We start from the raw sequence: 22,159 nt of genomic DNA, 5'->3' as shown, positions 1-22,159 counted from the left end.
TGATTGAACTCCTTTGACCACCTAAAAACAGGGCTTCATAGAATATCAGCTATTTGTCAGTCATACATGTGGACAACAGGATGTTTTTCTCTGTGGTAATGTTCAGACAGAGCGAATTAAAACAGATCCAGCATCAGTCACGTGAAAAGTTACTTACATTTCAAATTAAGGTCCATCAGTACTGTCCTGCAGCATTCAAGCAATTTTTGGTGTATAGTTACACACATCATCAATAGGGAATTTTTACTGTAACTAAAACAAAGTAGCCTGTTCTTGTGCTGTTCACTAACTGTAGGTGTACATCATTTCTCTGGGAATACCTGCTGAGAGACTGAGTGTGTAATTAACAGATGTGGCACTCACACCTCCACCTCCCAGAGCAGTAACCCTCTGAGCTGGCTCTGGGCTGTTCTCTGGCACGGCATTCCCAGCCCTAGGTAAACAAGCTTCAGGCAAGGAGCTCGTAACTTTATTTCCTTCTTGATTGTGTGAGTTGAGGAGTTATAAAAAGACAGCAAGCTAACAGCCCAAAGTGCTGCAGCCCTTTTACAAAACACTTGTCACACAGGCAGTGACACCACCACCAGCTCTTCTACATATCTCTGCCTGTGCCCAAGGCTTCAAAAGGATATTCCATAGCCTACTGGCCTTTCTCTGGAATGGCTGTTTAATTTAAAATGTAGTGATGGCTTCAGTGCACTGAGATCTGCTAATTAATTATTCTACATGGAGGAAAAATTATTTGAAAGAAGCGGAAGCAAACTCTTCAGTTAACGATTTTCAGTTACTTATGACCTGGGCTTAAATTCATATTAGTTAAATAAATATGAAAAAAAGCATCAGTTTCTCACTCCATGGAGTCTTTAACACTGTCCAATTATTTCACAAGCTGGCCAAAACTGACAACTGAATTTGGCAGAACAGCATCCAAATGAAAACTAATATCATGAAACCCAAATAAAAAGAAACAAACACTAGTTAATTCAAGCAATTAACTGTAATTCAGTTAACTGTAACTTAATCACAGAACAACAGAAATTAAATGACAGTTTCATATTTTAAGCTAATAAAAAAAGAGCACTTTACAAGATTTAACAGCAAGGTTATTTCACAGCAAACTCCAGCTCATGCAAAGGTTCACATTTACATTTAAGAACTATATTCCTGAAAGATTATTCAATTGAGTGAACACTGCTGCTTCATACAGTGGTTATCTCTAAGTGAAACTAACAGCTTAATAGTTTTATCCATTATTTGTAAGTCTAGTATTACTGTTTACCTTCTTCATCTATGAAGTCAGTAGTTTTTACTTGTAGTGTTTCTTTATTTACGTGATGCATTATGTTTGCAACATTCTGATTAAAAAATCCTGCATTCATTACCGCCAAGGCTCCTTTCAGCAGAGGTTCAGCCCTCTTGGCTCCCAGCTCACAACTGTGGCAGTCAGCATTTGTTAATCTGTTACTGACCTGCCCACTGTACACACTGGCATGGGCAGCTGGAAAAAGCAGAGTTTGCTTTCAGACCTGCAGAGCATTGCTTTATCTCTGTAGGTAAGGACAGCAGTGTTTCCACAAAAATACAAGTTTTTGACTAACTCAAGCCTATGATGGAGCATGGCCATTAGGAATTTTTCTGAAATAATGAGGAAATTCCTCTTGTTTAACGAGGTAATACAGAGAAAAAAAACCACATATTATACAGAAGACCCAAAATTTTGATGCTAAATGGAGTTTGCAAAGTGTTTTGCTTTGGCAGGAAGAGGCCTTCTGAATTAGAACAAGGGAAATTTGAGATGTCTCCTCTCCTTTAATTTTATTGTGAAAGTATGTCAGAACAATTTTAAAGAAAGTTTGCCTTGACTCTGAAACAATTCAAAGAAGTATAAATATTTTCCATTAAATAAACAGGATTACCCTCTTCTATACAGGATGTTAAATGCTGATGCCATGATAAAAATGATTGTTAGTATACAAGACACAAGAGTTGGTGGTAAACACATACAAATCTCAGCAGACCCTAAGATTTTGATTGCTTCTGATAATGCTACCGGATCATCAAATAAGAGATGGTATTTGATAGATAAAAAAACCCCAAAACTGTTTTTCCTTCTTCAGGTGGATTTATCTTTCACAGAATACATGGGACACATTTTATATAAAAAAGAAAAAAAATCTCAGAATAAAAATAAAAATAACATGGAATAAAGGGATACTAGACTGAAATGTGTTTCATAGTGATCTTTTCAATATCAGGAAGAACTTATCCTCAAAACCTGAATTTGTATGTTGTCATTTCTTTTGGCTCTAATACAAGTTAATCACTTCTCTACCTTAAGCACAGCTAAAGACTCTCCCTGAGCAGTCATTTCAAACTCCTGTGGTTTTATTTGAGCAGGCTGGCTGCTAGATTTATTAGCATAGATTCAGGATATTCAGGACATGCTCAAGTTGGTTTGGCAGCCAGGGGAAAAAAATATTGACTAATTGCTGTCTTAGTCTGCTAAGACTTTCATAGCTTAGAGCAATGCAAGAGCCTCTCTGTCTGACCAGAAAAGCTTCAGAAATACAATTGGACAAAGAATGGGTCTCTTATAGAGAGATAAAGTGAGTAAAATTACAAAAGTATGCCATTGTAAATTACTGACTGCCTTTACTCCACTCTGGGTAATTGCAAGTCACACATAACTATGAGAAGGCAGAAATGGACACATTACATGAAATCATCAGACACTATCACCAGAACACGAGGGACTGCCCTGCTTGCCATAAGCATTGAGCCTGATGCTCCAACCTCTTTCAGCTGTCATGAGTGCCTGAGCTGTCTTTAAAGCACTGCAGCAAAAAAGTACCCATATCCTTCCAGCTGAAGAGCAGGAAAACATTTTTACATTAAGGCAATTCTTGTAGAGTTACTTTGGGAGGATGAAGTGAGAAATGAGATTCAACCCTCTTCTAATTATAATCCACCTTCATATAATGGTAAGATTTATTTTTTAGTGAGAATTTTAAGTTACTTAGTATTCACTTCAGGGTTTTTTCTGATGTATGCACTGGTCAGTACTGAATTACTTTGTATAGAAATACTAATTTCTACTAATTTCTAATACAGCAGAAATACTAATTGATCCTGCCTGGGTGAAGGGAAACAAGATCAGTAAAGGGTTATATCACAGAACATTTCAAATACTGAAATTTGAATTTCAGTAGATCAGTGGTGAAATTCTTCCACACTGTGATGTTGCAAAGAGACACAGGATCAACATAAATGAAGACAGAATATGTACAGGCCAAGATGTGGTACATTTGAGAGACATTCTTCCCTAGCTGCTGACAACTTCTTTTGAGGTTGTGTCTGGGCTTCTGTAAACCACATGTGACCTGAACCTTTTACTTTCAGAAATCAAGGACACTTGGATTTGTTTTCTAGTTTTGCTCTAATGCACCCCTGCTCAGAACACATGGACTTTCAAAAGCCTGGTAACTATATCAGTGACAACTCTTGTCTTCATCTACTCTCATGAACCTTTCCATAAAGCTTAAGTCTGTAAATAAATTAAGCTGTACCAATAAATATACATATGCATAGATATATAGTATATAATGTAATTAATATAATATAATGTAATTTAATGTAATAAGCATTATTAATAATTTCTTTCTTATGGTCATTATTATTAGTGGTTTTCTTTGTATATTTGTTGAAAAGACAGGTTCATATTCTGTGTGGTGAGAGAAGAATGGATGGTTCTGCCTTGACTAAGAAACTATACTGCATAAACTCTCATGAGTTTATCATTGCCTTAAAATTTTGTGAAGTTTAGCACTGGTTCCAAGCTCAGCAAGATGTTTCTAGACTTGCTATGGATAAACATTCATTTCATGCACACTTTTTAAGTACAGTGGGAAAATGGAAACAGGGACCAAGAAGTTGTTCCAGGAAAAGGATACTAGGAAAGAGGAATGGAAAACCAAAGGCTTTATGGTGTAGGAGACTGTGCTGGGTCTGGCTGGGATGGATTGAGCTCTTTATAGCAGCCCATATGGTGCTGTGTTTAAATTTGTGACTAGAAGAGTGCTAATAACACACCCATGTTTTAGCTGTCACTAAACAGCACAAAGGCCTTCTCTGTTTCTCGCTGTGCCCCCTCTCCAGCAAGGAGGCTGGGGGTGTGCCAGAGATGGGCCACAGCCAGGACAGCTGACCCCAGCTGACATTCCATGCTGTATGACATTGCACACTGCAGTAAAACTGGGGGCTGTCCTTCTAGAGTAACCCCAGCTTGGAGACTTAGTGGGCACCAGCCTGCTTTGGGGAGGTGTAAATTAAATGTCTTTGCACCACTTGTTGTCATTTCTCCCCTTTTCCCTTCACTTCTTATAATGTATTTATCTCTACCCACATTCTTTCCTCTCTATTTCTCTCCAGTTCTCTCCTCCATCCCACTGGAGAGAGCAAGAGAGTGGCTGCGGGAGGCTTCACTGATGCCTGGGGTCACCTATCACAGAGACCTAAATCCTGCAAATAACTAACAGAAAATTTTATTTCATTGGATTCCAGATGGAAAGGAACCAACACATGGTTCACCCCCAGAACTTTTCAGTCACTCAAAATACTGATGTCCAAGCTGCATTGACACTGCCTTGGCTCTCAAACCACAGCAGTTATCCCAGCAAAGACAACAAGAAGGTGCAGTCACAGTTGTGAATACTGTTTGACTGAGTTAGATTATTACTTCTTCTTTTGAAGAAGCTAGTTAGGCTGCATAGAAAAAGTGATTTTGGGATAACACAAGGTATGCCTCCACAAGGTGTGTCAGTCCCAAAGCATGACCTGTCCACTGAAAGGACTGGCCATGAAACTTATCCTCCATGATCCTTGGCTAATCCTTGAAACAGAGTATAAACTGTAAGGCTCCAGAGCTCACATCTGGAGGAGGCTCTGAAAGCTCCTGCTGAAAGCTCAGCAAGCCACAAGAATGGCCATAGAAGTCTGCATTTCACAGCTACTGTGTGGACTGGCAGCTCGCAGCATTTCCACATCTGACACAACCCTCTGAAGGTACAAAAAAAACCCACAACAAAATGACAAAGGAAATGGACAAATCTTATTTTCCTGATCCATCTTTCCAAGTTCTGTTGCAACTTGTTATGGTTAGCAAAAGCTGAAAGGACGAACATACCTCAACATTTATGATAGATTTGGGTAGTTAACCTAGAGAAGATGTCTTTGAAGTGTTTTTTCTTGGATCATTTCTAACTCTACAGCTCCTCCATGTGGAGACCAACAACAGACAAGAAATTAAGAATACTAAACATTAGGTATTAATGAATTTTTAATGGTTTTGCAGAGAGCTAACAATATTCTGAATATTTAAGACTTTTTTTAGAGTAATTCAGTTCTGTTCAGCCAAAACTTTTCTAAAAATGGGTGAAAAGCAGTGCATCAGAATGTCCCTGCTGAAGTTGCAGCACTACAACTCCAATTCTAGTTTAAATTATTACTTTCCCCTCTGATATCACATGAACTGCATCAAGTAACATTTTACTCATTTTTAATTCTATTTGTTCTTCTGTGCCTATAGAGGAATCTCACATCTATGTCCTACTTCATGCCATCAGGGAATAGAGGGATTTTTCTCCTGTATGTGGGTAGAGAGGACCTAAGTCCTTGTTAATGAACCTGCTGGTTGGGAGCAGGGCCGAGAGCTGTATTTACTAAAGAGCAGCCTTCCCATAACCACTTCCCACTTTGCCCATCCACAGCCTTCAGAAACCGAGTCCTAGACTGTCTAATACTATCTTCAATTACTAGATAGTGATTATTATATGTGAATTATTGATGACACAGTCCAAAAGGCTTCAGAGGGTTCCACAGAGGGATCTGGACAGGCTGGATCAGGGGGCTGAGCCAAATTTTGTGAGGTTCAACAAGGCCAAGTGCCAGGTCCTGCCCTTGGGTCACAACAACCCCAGGCAGTGCCACAGGCTGGGGGCAGTGGCTGGAAAGCTGCCCAGTGGAAAAGGACCTGGGAGTGCTGGTGACAGTGACTGAACATGAGCCAGCAGTGCCCAGGTGGCCAAGAAGGCCAAAGGCACCTGGTTTATATCAGCAATAGTGTGGCCAGCAGGAGCAGGGCAGGGATTGTCCCCCCTGTACTGGGCACTGGTGAGGCCACACCTCAAATCCTGTGTTCAGCTCTGGGCCAGTCATGACAAGAAAGACATTGAGATGCTGGAGAGAGTCCAGAGAAGGGCAGCAGAGCTGGGGAAGGGTCTGGAGCAGAAGTTCCATGAGGAGCAGCTGAGGAAGGCAGGGGTGTTTAGTCTGGAGGAAAGGAAGGCTTGAGGAGACCCTGTCACTCTTTAGAACGACCTGAAAGGAGGTGGTAGCCAGGTAAGGGGTAGCCTCCACCTACAGGTAACAAGTGACAGAAGAGGAGGTCATAGCCACAAGTTCTGCCAGAGGTTTAGATTGGATATTAGGAAAAATTCTTTACTGAAAGCTTGGTCAGGTATTGGTACAGACTGCCCAGGGAAGTGGTGGAATCACCAGCCCTGGAAGTGTTCAAAAGACATGTGGATGTGGCACCTGGGAATAGGTTTAGTCGTGAACACAGTGGTGCTCGGTCAGGATATGACCTCAGATCTGAAAATAAATGGAGCTACACAATTCCTTCTGACAATGGTATTATACAGTATAGTTGAGCTATACTGTAGCAAAGTACCCTTAGACCTGCTTCATTTCAGCACCACTAAAAGTCTAAAACTGCTCCAAACTACGACAAGATGCTGAAGAGTTCTGTGTAACTATGGTCTACACCAGAAAAGGGCTCAATGGCTGACCCTCTGTTGTGGTAGGGGGTGAGGTGGGGTGCACCAGACAGGATCAAGAATAAAAATTGCAACATTTAGACAGCTTCTGAAAGAACATAAAGAGATTTTTGAAGGTGAACAAAATTAATGAAATTATCTCACTAAATAATTTCAAACCATAATTTATTTAAGCATTACATAAAATAGAATAATTGGAGAGGGCAAAAGCCACTTTATTCATTGCTGTCTTCTTGCCATATAGACACTTGTAAATTTTAGTTTTGGAATAATCAATGAAAACTTGGCATCACCAAAGGCCCTTTCCTGTTAATGCATCAATATGTTCTCTGTTGATCCATCTACTCCAGACTAGCTGCTTAGCATTTGCACAAAGCTTTTTAAAATATAAAAACATAAGACTAGGTTTCAAATATTATTTTTGTTCTGCTCCTTATCAGCTTTTTCTCCCTTCTCCAAATCATTGTATTTAAGGTGATGAACAGAAGGAAGTGAAGAATAATGATTTTAACTAAGTATAAACATAACTAAATCAGAGAAACACTGCTGCATTCAGATGGGAGGTTTATATTACACCCTGTGCTGGCACACATAGGCAGGATTGTATTCACTGGGCACAATATACATATTAATGGCACACTATATTTATTAATCTGCCCTTTGAGGCATGACAGATTTATGTTTGGCAGAAAAGATGTGCAGACAGTTACAACCACAAGCAGCAAGACCTGAGAAGGGGTGGTTTGCAGGACAGTGTTGTATCCATGTGCATCAGCCCCTGATGAGACGCAGTCAAACCGTGGGACAGGCTGGCTCTGCCTCGGAGCCCTTGCTGCACGTTCAAGGCCCAAAGCTGTGGCATGTGAGGGACAGGATTTGTTCCCATGTGTGAATTCATCTAGCAGAATTACAAAACTTTGTGTTAAATTTTTGCTGCTGCTTAAATACACCTGTAGAACTCTTCAACGTCCTAGTTTCTGTTGACACATCTGCTGTCACAGGCTCCCTCACACATATCTCTTTCCTAACCTTCTAAAGATAGATAATGATACTTGCCTATGTCACACAGATGCAAGAAGCCATGTTTATAGTTCTTTTTTATCTTTAAACATCCTGAAATGTACAAATAGAAGGGAATATAGAAGTAAAATGTATTAAAATTTTAAACAATATCTACCACTGAGAAATCTGTAGCTTAGAACAGTATTCTGCTGCATTCAGTTTTCCTTTGTGGGTCTATGGGCTGACAAGTGATGAATTCACACAAAGCTGTTGTAGAAAGCACTAGAAATTAAAATATTATATGTGCTTTTAAATGGCAATAATATTTTTTTAATAAATTTTATATGTGTCAGAAGAAACACAGATATGAAAAACCTGAGGATGTCCTTTTCAGGTAAATTTCTTCCTGTCTCTCAGGTATTTACAATGTGCTTTTCTTCCCACAGATACTAAAGTCAGTCAATTTTCTGCACTGCTTTCTAGTCCAAGACAGTTGACTTTTCTTTACTCATGTAAATTATGCTGTAGCTGCAAGGTAGTCATATACTATTTTTTGCTACTGGAGTTAAACTAAAATGTAGATGTTTAAAGAGGGCCATGATCTTCCCAGAATAATAATTTTTTTTTCTGGTGATAAAGATTAAATGTAATCTTTAAACACTTATGACACAATCCTACACACACACACACACAAATAATAAATAAATAAAATTAAATAAATAAATAAATTAATAGTGAGGAAGAAAAAATATTGGTTGTTCCCTCGAGTCATTATGATTGTTTCTATTGTGCTTCAAATGAAGTATGTTCCTGCCAAAGAACAGTGCTGCTGCTGAGGTGAAATATGTAGAGTTCTATAAAAAGTTTTATAGTTCCCTAAGGCGGAGGGAAATGGTGTTTCTGATTTCTTTCAGCTGCTGACTTACCCTGAGCCGAGATGTCCAGATGCCATCAGTGTGAAGCAAAACCAAAGGATACTGAACTGATTCCCACTGTGCAAAAGATTTCAGGCCCAAGAAGGCAGGGGAAGCACGTGACTGCAGGTGATGTTCTGTCATTTAATGGCTCTTATCTCTCTCTTTGTCTGGTACATTGTGAAAAATACGTTCTGTAATCCTGGAATACCTTCCCTTTGTGGCAGACACCACGTGAATTTGTGCAGAGGAGCTTTAACAAGTCTTGGAGCATCTCTCTGATGAGAGGAAGTGGCATGGGATGGATCATGGGGAACAGCAGCCTTTGGGGAAGGTCTTGGTGAAAGACAGACAACTTGTTCTGAAAAACCACATCTCCACCTGCTCTGGCACCCCTCTTTGGGGAAAGCCACCTGCCCATGGCCCAAGTTTACCAATGTGACTTGAAGACATCGGAGTCTCTCCTGTGGCCTCCACCCTCCTGCAGGGTCCTGCCAGCCACCCCTCTCCTGTGCACAGCAGCTCCCAGGCAGTCCCTGCAGAACAGCCAGAATCCAGCACCTGGCAGCAAAGCCCCATCCTCAGCACTGTCCAGCAGCCCAGAGCCACAGCCCAACCCCAGCACTGCAGCAGGGTCCCAAAGCATACCAGGAGCAGCCCCCAGGGCTGGCACAGCCACTCGTTCCTGGGCCGGGCAGCTCCGGAAGAGCCCTCCTGGAGGCCCTGTGAATTCCCCCCAGGCAAAACAGGTGCTGCTCAAACACTTGGGCTTCAGCTTCATTTGTGCCATCTGAGGCACCAAACAGCCATGGCAGGCTCAGGTGTTTTCTGCACACAGATGTGGAAACCCTCCTCCATGGTCCTTACTCCTGTCACCTTCCCGCACTGACCAAATTATTCCCAGGGCATCTGTTGACCTGCCCCAGCTGCAAACACACATTTGTGCATGCCCATGGTAAAGTTCTGGGGTATAAGAAACAGGGGCATCTCGGTATCTCGGTGAGAGCACCCACATTCTCTGCACATGCCTTGGAGTGGGGTGAGAGGGGAGGATGGGGCAGCACTCCTGCCCTCCTGCTGGGCTGCTTAGCAGAGGAAATGGAGAAGTCAGAGCCTGAATTTTGCTTACCATTTCCTTCATCATGAAGCTTCTAGCCTAGTCCCTAGGCACATTCTTCACTTTATTACAGCTGCATTTATCAGAGTGCCCTCATGTTACACCAGTAAGACAAATAAAGGGGCAACCAATGTCACCACCAGCACATTAATTTTTACGGGCCACAGCAGTCATGACAACAATGCAGGGCTTTTTACGTCTGCAGGCAGCAGAATCTAAAAGGACACCTCTGTTTCCCTTCCTACAATCCCTGCGAGCCCTGAGCAGCAGGAGCCACCACGGGAGGGCTGCCTGTACACACAAACAGTTTAAAACCTGCTGAGGAGGGCAGCGGGGAACACGAGCTTCTGCTCCAAATCAGACATCTGCTTGATTTTATTCTCGCTCTGTACATACAGTAGCACGGCTACTCTGGAAACCCAGACCTGGCCTCCTGCCTATCATTCAAGCAGTTTAATTTGTATTCAAGGTGGGAGAGTGAGCAAGGTGTCCATGAGATAACACCAGTGTCATCTACTGACTGCACCTCCTCCACTTTGAGTTCTTACTCCTGTTCTTGTATATACCACTTCTTTGTGTGTACCACATACTTTTTGTCACAATAAAATGATCTGTGAAGTCTGTTTAGAACAGACTCATTTGTAAGGGGAAAAGCAGAAAACTCAAAAAAAAATCTCCTGTGCTGTGCCTGATTCCCCTTCCAAGAAGAAAGCAGAGACTGGAGGAACAGAAAACTAGAAAGCAAAAACCATGAAGCTTTTACAGAAGCAGGAATAGCAATGGGAAAGTTTGGGGAAATTTTATTTTTTCCTTTGTCCTTTTGTGAGAGAAATCTGTCCATAAAATCCATGCCATATTAACTGTGACACCTACTGAAAAAATCAATAATGCAAAACGTAAAGCTGCATACAATGCAAGAATGGCCAGAGAACACACCAAAACAATTCTCTCAGAAAACACCAGAGTGCACTACTGCATAGCTGTCATCAAGACATTCAGAAAATCTTGCTTTAAGCTTTGTCCAGTTGAAAAGCTCCACAGATGGAGATTGCAGAGCTGCTCTGAGGAATCAGTTTCTGTGTTTATTCTTCTCAATGTTTTCCCTTTCACTTAGATTCTCACCTCTATCAATTTTTGACCAGAATCTCTTCTCCTATCACACCTATCAGTGAAAAGCCTGGCTCTGTATTCCCTATAGCTTAATCATATGGAATGAGGGTCAGCTATTAGGTCCCCTCCCCAAGTCTTTGGGCTGAACAAACCCTATTCCCTTGGCCTTTTCTCACAGGAGGGTGCTCCAGTTCTGACCATCTTGATAGCTCTCCTTTAGACTCGTTCCAGTCTGTTTTGGATCTTACTATGTGTGCTAAATACACATCCTTGCATACACAGGTTCTCCAGATGCTTCATTTTGCTTTTTTTGGAGGCTTCCATTATCAAAGTAGCAAGAACTTATGAAGCTTCTATGGAAACCTAAACATGAGGATTCTGAGGCAGGTGGACACCTCACACTGCACTGGATTATCAGCAGAAGTAAACAGACTTCGGTATCAATGGTCTCCCTGCTTGCAGGAATCCAGACAAACCTTTTGGCCTGCTGTTCCTCTGTCAGGAAAATAAAGACAAATTCCACCTCTATTTGGATTTCCTGGGGTACTTACATATACAGAACTAACTAGTTCACCTGAAACAGCAGGTTTCATTCATTCATGAGGTACCCAAAGAGTGCACTAAACTCACCACAAACACTTCTCAATTCATCCTTTCATTAATGAATAGCACTTTCATACTCAGAGAGAAACTGAAATGTCATGACTCTATATTTCTGGTGCTAAACACAATTAAATTAATGTGTTTAATAAATTAAATTAATTAATGTAGCCAATACAGTCACAGTGCTGTTACATTGAAGAGGGTTATTTCAGTTAACATCCAATTTTTAAACATTTTGAAAGCAAGATCATTATATTTACCTGACTTGCTGAGGGTGTATATTGCTGCCTCATGAAATGCAATCCATGGCATGCATCACCTTCACCTCTTTCTAAAATTTGGTGCTTAACTGTGGTCCTGAGTATGTTACAAAAAGCATTTCGTTAAAGGGGGGCCTTTGGTGCAAGGATTTCTGCTTTCAACAGTGAAATTTCAGGTGGTCATTCCAGGCAGCAGAGTACAGAGACCCCTTTGCAGCAGAGCCCTGCTCTATTGAAATGAGACACAAGCTCCCTGGGAAATAGTGTGCTGGTGTGCCTGACATTCGTCCTCTGCTGACAGGAATTTGTAATGGCCACAAATTTTAGACTGTATCAATAGTTCTACAAAGCGACAGACAGCTCTGCTGCCTCCTGAGCTCACTGTGAACACAAAGAGAAGAGGGCATGAAGGGGACAATGTTCTTTTGGTCAACTTATGAAACCTCCTCTTTTCTCCCACTAACAGTACGGTGGGAAACCAGTTTTCCCAGACTTCTCCCAATGATGTCTCATTTTTGAGGTCGTTACTGTTGTGGATACTACTGCAAAATGCTCACTCTGCAGAGTGGATCTTGCATCATATGTAACAGGAGTTTTAAAATATTTCAAAGCACACCTCAAGAAAACCCTCAACCTCCCCTTAACATGGCAAACAGTCCCCTAATATCACTTTGATGCATCGTGCATGTTGGCAAATCAGACAATTATACTAATTTATATGACAAAATTAGGTGAGTAGGTGTACCACTACAATTTTTACTCGGAGCACAAGAGCCTGACAATGGTAATTGAGACCACAAGTGAAAATTAGCCACATTGGATTCATGGCAGAGAAAAACACAGCTTTCACATTTTATCTGCATTCAAATAATCTGACTTGTACATACAACCTTTTGCTCTGATCCTGTGTTCATGACTTGCTATTCTTTTCCATATATATCAAGAGGTTATGAAAAACAAAATTATTTCAAGTTTTTTGGTACAAGGCATATAGTTTAATGAATGGACAGTCAAAATCTGGAATTGTGTATGAGAATTACAAATTAGTGAGTGAAGCTGGGGAAGTACTTCAGTGAACAATATATTGCAGAAACTTTGCAAGGCAAACACAGAGCACTATTAAATTCTACAGTATGAAGTGTTTCCAGTTACATCCCTGCTGTGAAACTCACTTGGGAACAAAAGGGATCATTGTTAAATAATAATCTGAACATGACTGGGTTGTAATATGACAACAAGCCATTAGGTGTTGTTTTGTGTTTTGAGGAGATTTAGGCAGGTGCCCAAGTTGCCAAGTCAGTTACTTTTCAGAGTATCTACTGAAACCAAATATTAATAGTACCACTAGCAGGTCCTGGTAACACTGAACTCTGCAGCTGCATCACTGCTGAACACTTTTTATCTGCTATGTTCAGAAATGCGTTATTATATTACTCTCTTATTTCTACAATTATTTTTTCCTGCTGGCTGAAACTCATTATTGTAATATAAACCTCATAACATTGAAAATATTAATATTCATGCAAACTTGTTCACAGTGGGAAAGCAATGACTCAGACCTGTAACTTCTCTTACACATTCTACCAACAATCTCTTAAACAAGTGTCAAATACTGTGATTTTATACAAACAGCACCAGTTAAAATTTCAAGAAAGCACACCAAGTACCTTTTCAAAAATCTTATTTTTATTGTTTGTACTAACTGTATCATCATTAACAGCATTCATCTCTAACAAATTGAAGCAAGTCAGTACACACAAAAACCTATGCAAAGTCAAGCAGATCCTTGGTTACATAAATGCAGTACACCTTGTTGTGTAACAAGCCTAGGGGCGGTTAGTTAATCCTAACACTTTAAGCACAATCACTCCAGTTTTGTGAAATTTTCAGAGCTGTTAAGAAGTGAGTTACTTTTCTTTTTTCTTTTTTTCTTTAAAAATGAAACAGCTAAAAGATTTATACAAATTACTTATTTTAAACCAAAATTCTTATGTCTAAATTACTACAATGCAGCAAAGGACCCTTCTTCAGCTGCAATATCATTGCTCTGCAAAACAAACAAAAAAAAAGAGAAAAGAATTAGTCACTGTGCTGTATTAGGCAGAAATTAACATTAGCAGCCTAAACACTTGCCAGCTCACACTGCATACATTCCCATTTCTTTCAAATTTGCCAGGTCCACTCACCAGCTCCTGGCTTTCTCTCCAAGCTGGAACAGAAGAGGGTATAAACCCAATCACTTCTCCAGTGAGTTTTTAAATGCTGGCTGAAAACCTGAGACTTACCAAACAAGTGCCTGCATGTGATCCCCTATTGTACAGTAACAGACTTGCAAACCAACACAATCCACTTGGGTTTACTCATTTCTGCAAGGGGTTTATGAACAAATTTTTCAGATTAAAATGTTTCATTATTAGCCAGTAGTTTTAATGAATAAGCTTTATTCCTTCAGTCTCTGAATGTAGTTTGTTCTAACTGCTGCCTTTGGCTGGACCTGATGCATTTATCTTACTTACCTGGCATAAATCCAGAAGTCAGCACAAGAGGGAAGGATTGACAGAAGGCAAAACTTAGCCCAATTCAAACAGTTAGAACAGAAATACTATAGGATTAATAACAGATAGGGCAAACATCTCTGTACATACTGAAAACCTTGCAGGAGGCTGTATGAGAGTCCTGAGCCAATATGGATCACTAGAAATTTAAGCTGCCCAGCCCCTCAAAAGCCACAAAACAGGCCTTGTAATGTTAGATTTTAGCAAGTGAGCTTAGCACCTCCCTGTCCACATCCCTGAGACCCCCCAGATCAAAATAACAACTCTTAAGTTTATTTTAATTTATATTTTAAAATAATTACTCTTAAGTATATTCTACTGTGCTTCCAGATCAGTTTTACCTGAAGCAAATCCTTAACCCCTAAAGATGCCAATGATGTAGGAGCAGACACCATGCAGAGATTCCCAGCAATGTTCCCGTGCCAGTTTCATTGCTTCTGTTTCATTTTCAGACCCCTGACCGTGTTGGGTTGGGTCAAAGTTTTGCCCCGCTTCTCTCATAGGAATAGAAGCTTTCTGGACTGACTTTTCCTGGTTTGCTAGATCTTCTGGCTCCACACCAGCAGCTATTTGCCTCATGAGAGCCTCTGGGGGAGCCTTTTGGCACATGGTGGTCTTCAACACTTCCATGGATTCGCAAGCGTGCGGGATCTTTCTGAGTTCCGCGGCAATCTGATTCCAGTAAATCTTTGGATTATTTCTGAAAGCACGACAGACTGATGGCTTGCCAGTGAATTCACACCAGTAGGACATGCCTTGGCTTTTGCATTCAATTCTAAGTCTCATCTCCTCATCATCACCACTCATGGTCATTGTGCAAACGTCTTTGGTTTTAGTCCGAAATTTGATTTCTTCACCACTGCTTCTTTTCTTTGGCTTCAGCTTCTGTCCCAATCCTCCCATGCCACAGATCACAACAAGGAAAAGGAGAGCAAAACTCTTCATGGTGAGAGGAGTGAGCCAAGGTCCTTGAACAACACGATCCAAAAAAGTGAAAGCAGTGAGTAAATTGGCCACTCACAATTTAAAGTCTTGGTGCATAAATAAGCCTCTTTCCGGCAAAACATGGGATGTAAAGGTTGGGCATTTTTATAAAAATAATAAATCACACTTCAGTAGGCAAGTGTCCATAATTTATCGCCTGAGGGAGTGTCGAATAATCCTGGGAGTGTGAACTCCCAAAAAGGTAACAAGACAAGTCTTGTAAATGCAGTTAAATACAAAACGATAGTTGTATAACTGAGAAGCACATTCCTATCCAAGATGAACATGTCATATTTGATTTTTAACAGGTATTTTCCATTCTCCAGCTGCTTTATAGCTATCTTCATGCTAGAGCTTGTAAGACCATATCAAAGTAAAAAAAGAAGTGCCAATGCAATCTCTGCATCTGAATCATTATAAATGTAGTGTAAGTGTCCTGGTGAAAAAGCTGATTTGTGGAACGGGCTTTCTGTGGATTTTCACAGTAAGGATGCAACTTTAGCTCTTCTTTTTGCCCACAAATGACATGCAGTGGTGATGCATAGAAGGATCAACTGCACATTCTGTGAGCCACAGAAGCAAGATGTACATAAGAAAAGAAAGCTTAAGCAAAATAAAAGTATTAGTGTAAAAAACCACCAAACTTCTGGAAGTTTTATCATCATTTTCAGATCACGAGTCACTTTCAGCCAACAGAGCAAGACAGCAGAACTAACTTATCAGTTCTCAGTAGCATGGAACAGAACACAGAGCATGTCAGACAGGTATTTGCGCTTCATCACTTTTTTTTTTTACATAGATATTTTCCTGTTTATTAACAAGTGAGCTGTAAAAATGCTGTAAAAAAAGGCAGGAGAAGAGAAATCTTGTCCTGCAGAATACTGTCCTAGCAGTTTCTGCTGCAGTAACTAAAAACAGAACTAAGGAAAAGTCACTAACTCCCTTAGAAAAAAATCCCTCCCCTGCTGTGGCAACCACAGTGCTTTTCTGGCCAGCAAGACCCCCTAGTCACTTCTTCCAAAGACATATATGCTACGGTCAGCCTGACCTGACCAGCTCCTGGTAAGGGCTATTGGATTGTTTAGGTATGCTTCAGTAACTGGGGGGTGCTGGGAACCCTGGGTTTAAGACTGGCCATACATAATGGAACAGAACAGCATTTTGTGTATTTAGTCACTCACCAGGTAGTGCTAAACAAAGTACCAAGGCACAACCATTCCTTTTAACACATATAGCAAAGCAGAACAACATCAATAACAACAAAAGCTTCGTTAACAGAAGAGGCACAAGAGTCCCTTGCTGCTGTGGCAGCCCAGATAACCTGAAAGCTGCACAGCTAACCTGAAAGCTGCCTGCTTGAAGATGCAGCCACCTGAGCAGCCATTCTGGGTATCTAACCTTGTTCTTCCAGTCAATGCGCCATTAAGTTCCCATGACTAAAAACCATTTGACAGAGAGAACAACCTTGTTTTCTTTTTGTTCTGTCTCCATGGCTATTTTAAATAACACTTTTAGCAGAGACCTCATCTCTAGCTTCTTTCCATTAGTTCCTCCTCTCTCTTTCAAGGCACAGCAGTGTGGCTCCAGCCAAGTCTTAGGAAAACAGTGGCATAAGCCTACTTAAGACTTACCATTCACTCTTCTGTTGTTTTCTGGGGAGCCTTCTCACCCTTCAGGCAGCCAGGCAGAAGAATCTTGCTACCCACTTCACATTCAGTTTCAAGGATTTCAAATCCCTACTGCAAGCACTCAAATATCTCCCAATATTTGACAAACAAATGTATTGTTTATAACTCTGTTATGCACAACAGCACTGAGAATTTTAGATTTGCTGAAGAATCCAAAACAATTCAAAAGTTGATTTATACCATTTTCAGATCTCTTCTCAAAGTTTTTCAAGTCTAAATATGAGAAAAAATAAACTACAAGGATAAGAAGAAATACCAAAGCTTGGACTCAAATATATTTATGTGTTACATCAAGTGTTTGCCTCATTCTAATCTGACATTTTAGTCCAGTTAGCCTGTGCTTCAGATTAAACAGTTTGTGGTCTCTCGTATCAGTAGAAAACAATTTTACTTTTACAAGGTAAGCTAGGATGCCAGCAGTGAACCATGTGAGCTGAAGAACTAGCAAATGTTTAATTCTGCTGTCAGTGCTATACAGAAAGAGGTTATATGGATAGCCTACCATCTTGCATAATTCATATTCTTAGCAGAAGTTAGAAGCTCCCTCACCCAGAGTCAAAGTTCTTACAGTCCTTCCTGCTGCAAAAGTAAAAGACAAATATAGCAAAAACTTTTAATCAGGGTAAAGAAATTCACTCTCATAAGATTTTAGTTCTGTGCAACTCTTCTGAAAGATGTCTGCGCAATAAAACAAGGGAGAACCAAACATAAGGTAGTTAAGCAAGATCTTTTTTATTTAAATGAGCTGGGAACATTTCCTCAAATTAAAAATAGAAACTTTTAAAAATCTGAAGTTCTGAACATTACATATACACATATGCTACATACTGTCAATTAGAAATGTTTCCATTTATGACATAAAAATTAAAAATTTAAGGTTATTCTGGATTAAAGACTGGTATCACTTTACAGCATTTCTTTAAAATTATAATAATGATGTACAGGATTATCCCTACTTCAACACAATGAACCCTATTTGAAACAAAGTTAAAAATACTGATAGATGAAGAGGTACTATTTTAGATCAATATATTAACTACTTCACCTGCCAGAAGGTTTTACACTGGTAACATAGTTTTGGCCTTGTTGATAAAGTCTGCTGTTAATTAATTCAGCAATTCAACCATATGCCTAAATTCAAGGAAATAACTCTAACAGTACAAATATTAACTCGAATTGCTAAACAGATTTGAATTTCAATATTGTAAATCAGTTTAATATTATTTAGCAAAAATACTATCACTGCCTCCAAGAGCCACAGTGATACTATTAAGGACATTACAGAAGTGGGTGTGAAAGAAGAGAAAGATAAAGAATGTAAAGCATTCTAAAAATTGCCAACATAGGACACCCCTCATGCTCTTTTTGAGTACTACTGAACTCTAGAAAGCTTAGCTTTTTCACTATATTATGCATCCCACACAGTCCCAACCCTCCCACCCAAAGTTTAAAAACAAGCTTCTCCAAAAAGTCCCTTTCAGGTCTATAGAGCAAAACCCACTAAATATTAAATAATTAAGAAGGGAAAAAAAAAAAAAAAAGAGGGAGAAAACAAAACTGAAACTGAGCTTCTCAGATACACAAAGAGACACTGTGGACCCCATTACAATCCAAATTTAGTCCAATGTAATCATTCAAGAGCACCAAATAGCAACACTGATCATGCTGGTAAATTCATTTGTGAAGAGTATTATACAATATTAAAAACTTAACTAAACACTTAGAAGTTTTAAGAAAAACATATATACAAAATTCTCTGTATACAAAATGTATTTGTATGTAAACGTGTATGTACTGTATTTAACACAAGTCAACAATTTAAGATAAGAACTTGAACAATTTTAAGAGAATTACTAGGCAAAGGCTGTTAATCTAATTAATTTATATACTGTGATGTACGGTAGAAAGCCCAGTGTAAAAAAGTAAAAAACCAAAAAAACATTTTAATTCAAGCCTTGAACAGTGGTATTTGAGAGGCAGTGCCTTGATCACAAAATATTCTGTACAGTAGTTTATGGCATAACATTCAATAGTACATTTGGGATTTACAGTACAGCTGACATAAAACAAGTGGCTCAGGATCTGTCAGATGAATGGAAATGCCAATATGCTTGGAAGAATAATGATGTATTTATTCCCACAGAAGAGTCTTGAGCCTCATTTATAAAGCCTGGAAATAATAACAAAAAAACAATTCAGTAAAAAATTACAAAGACTGATTTTTAATGTAATTTAAACAGAACAAAGGGATAGATTTTAATATGAATATCAATACGACTGAATAACTTTTTTTGGTTTTAGACCTTACAGAACACTCATGTTGTAAAGCAGTAATAGATCTAGAATTGATTTAAGCTTTTTACTTACCCCTTAACATTTCCAGTATGTGTTACCACTGTTCCACAGAGCTACACAAGAAAAAATAAAACATAAAACAAACCCATCAATTTCTTTTGCCCATAATTGGAACAGAAATATGTGTTTAACTCAGGTGAGACAAGCTCAGTTGGCCTAAGATATTCTCAATGTTTTATTCATTTAATCTAGCATTTTTCAAACAAGAGGAAATAGATCCACAATTTTCTGCATCAGATAACTTTCAGGTTATCTTTATTTCATGATAGAAATAAATACTTAGATTGCCCATTCCACACCCCTCTTTTGTGAATTTAATCCAGCCTCATGTTTTGCTCTCATAAAATTTGTGGCTGCATTTGAGGTTATTTGTGTCTTTGACATGTGTATAAAAATACCTGTGTGAGACACATATACCTCATGTAGCTCTTACTTGTACTTACATATCTTAAGTGTTATAAAAATACTTGCATCACTTTTCAAAAAAATTATCCAGCTGATTTCGAAGAGTAAAAAAATCCCAATCCCAACCCCCTGGGATTCTTTAAACCTGCAGAAGTATAGGTGTACAGAGATCTATTCAAAGTCATATCTCTCAAACTATTTCAAAAAATAATTTGTAGGAAATGAGAAAAATCAAAGATAGCATAAAAGCAAAGAGTATGCTGAAAAGAAAATTAAAATCAAGACTTTATTCATATGGGAATGCCATACTGAGAAATTCAAAGCATGTATGCCATAATTAGCAGTTTTCCAAATTACCTCCATTAGCACATCAGAAGACAGCACTGTATTAAACTGAATCTGTAAATTTTATCATTTTATCAAAAGAAGTCAGTATTGAACTAGTGGATCTTTGTGTAAAAGATTATTTTATGCTAGTAATTTTTAGGTTGTTCAGCAACACTGAATTAAACTATTTATCAATGAAATTTCGTAAAGAAAACATGCTATGAACCTCAAGAATATTAACAGTCAAAGATTCAAAGATCAAAAAAGGAATTCTAAGGCCTGGGAAATTATTAATTTTTCTTATGTAAAATATTCAAAGTCCTTAAAACTGAGAGCCCTTAGATATGCCAGTGGAGAGTTTTTTTGACTTAAACTCTTTGTCAGTTAATCTGGGAAGTAAGCACCCTTAAGTTGCAGAACAGACTACAACAACTGAGATCCTAAATATCACTAAAAATATTGTTATATAAAGACTTCCTTCAGAAGAAGACATGGAATGAAGATTTGGTCAGTAAATAATTATTGTAAGGCATATTTCTAAATAATAATAATAACCATCCTCATCATGAGATGTAACCATGAACTCTGTCAAGACCCAAACTTTGATCACTCTCTATTCATCTGTTATGTAAAGCATAGTGGTATCTTCTCTATAAATACTCCATCTATACATTCAGTCATGAAGTTGCAAAGTAAGGCACAGCGACCTACAGATTTCAAACATTAACTGAAACCTCTCTTAAGCAACTTGCAAATTTAGCAAAACCAAATAATGAAGTTGTGGTATATAGACTACTATCCCCCTGGAAACTGAGTCTTACAACTCATGTTTATATTTACATTTACTATGTTTTACAACATAGAAGCTGTAGAGGCAGAAAATAACTGAAATGTCCTGTTTTTTTAAACATAACTTGAGCTTCTTGCTTTGTGATGCTACATGCTAGTCCTACCCCTGCACAAACACCCATTTTCTAAGTTCATGCTTTCTGTACACCTGAACACTTGCCTTTTACACAGGAGATCCCACCATTTAAAAAAATAAAACTACTCAGGAGTACAAATGCATTTCCATCCTATCACTTTCATCTGCTATCACAGCAGATTTTAATAGGTTTGTAATTTAATAGGTTTGTCAACCACCCACTGTGCTGACTAAATACCTGATTACATGGATTTTAAGATCAAATTTACCAATTAGTTTAAGTTGCAGGAAATTACTTCAATATCTGCAGTTATGTTATGTAAAGAGTATTTGAGAAATATACATCATACAGCATTTGCTATAGTGAATGATCATGCAAAAAAAACCCCAGAGAATTAAGAGATTCACTTTAAAGCATGAAGAAAATTGGAAATGTGATTGAAAGAGATGCTGATATAAGGACACATGAAGGCATGCAGTTGCAGACTTGGTTTACCTTGTAAAAACAGGATTGTGTATACCATATAAATGCTCTTTATGATAACCATTATTACCATTTTCCGTACTGTAATAAAATAAATACACCAAGAAAGACCATGTTAACTATAAGATGCACTATGTACAATATGGCTTCTAAGACATGTACATGGATGATGGTATTCTATGCAAAGATAAACTATGTCTGTACAATAGAATATAACTTTTCCTTTGTAGCATTCAATATTTATGGCATCATTATAATTTCACATTTTATAGTATTTTTATATTCTCCAAAATACAATTAATTATTTTTCTAGTCTTGTTGAGTTGGAGACTCTAATATAATCCATTAAGTCTGGAGAAACAGAACATGTTACCTCTTTTGAAGTAACAAGTTACATTAAAAATATAAACCCTCCCACATTAATAAAATAATTTTAATAAATATCAGTAAAAATGTCTTACGTTTTCATGGGTATATTTTCGAAACTAAAAAACACAGAAAAGGAGGAATAATTAACTAGACACTAATAAGTGAGTAATTTCAGCTGTACATGCCTGTTTCTGCTCTATTGACTTGTGAATGTGCAATGAAAAACAA

The 22,159-nt window shown here is 38.7% G+C and overlaps 2 protein-coding genes across 6 annotated transcripts in view; both read right to left on the bottom strand.

Annotated features, from left to right (window-relative positions):
• Window positions 1-14,748: 14,748 nt before the first annotated feature.
• FGFBP2 (fibroblast growth factor binding protein 2) lies at window positions 14,749-15,339 on the bottom strand. Its single transcript, XM_058838629.1, has one exon. The coding sequence runs from the start codon at window positions 15,337-15,339 to the stop codon at window positions 14,749-14,751; it is 591 nt and encodes a 196-aa protein (XP_058694612.1).
• A 2,435-nt stretch (window positions 15,340-17,774) lies between these two features.
• PROM1 (prominin 1) overlaps window positions 17,775-22,159 on the bottom strand; it is a 63,056-nt gene continuing 58,671 nt past the window's right edge. For 4 of the 5 annotated variants that reach the window (XM_058838934.1, XM_058838938.1, XM_058838933.1 and 1 more), the window contains 3 exons: window positions 21,575-21,643; window positions 19,434-19,474; window positions 17,775-19,236 (listed from right to left, as the gene is read on the bottom strand). In XM_058838934.1, the coding sequence (XP_058694917.1) occupies window positions 19,456-19,474; window positions 21,575-21,643 (88 nt within the window). In that variant the 3' untranslated portion in view covers window positions 17,775-19,236; window positions 19,434-19,455. The remainder of the gene's footprint in view (window positions 19,237-19,433; window positions 19,475-21,574; window positions 21,644-22,159) is intronic. The other variant, XM_058838937.1, reaches the window with a different exon arrangement.

Source organism: Poecile atricapillus, chromosome 4 (genome assembly GCF_030490865.1).
Source record: "Poecile atricapillus isolate bPoeAtr1 chromosome 4, bPoeAtr1.hap1, whole genome shotgun sequence".
NCBI classification, from domain to species: Eukaryota; Metazoa; Chordata; class Aves; order Passeriformes; family Paridae; genus Poecile; species Poecile atricapillus.
The sequence above is the reverse complement of the archived record's forward strand: the minus strand, read 5'-3'. Positions and strand labels throughout refer to the sequence as shown.

Coding starts and splice junctions, on each gene's coding strand:
- FGFBP2 (XM_058838629.1), bottom strand. CDS start 15,339: ATGAAGAGTTTTGCTCTCCTTTTCCTTGTTGTGATCTGTGGCATGGGA.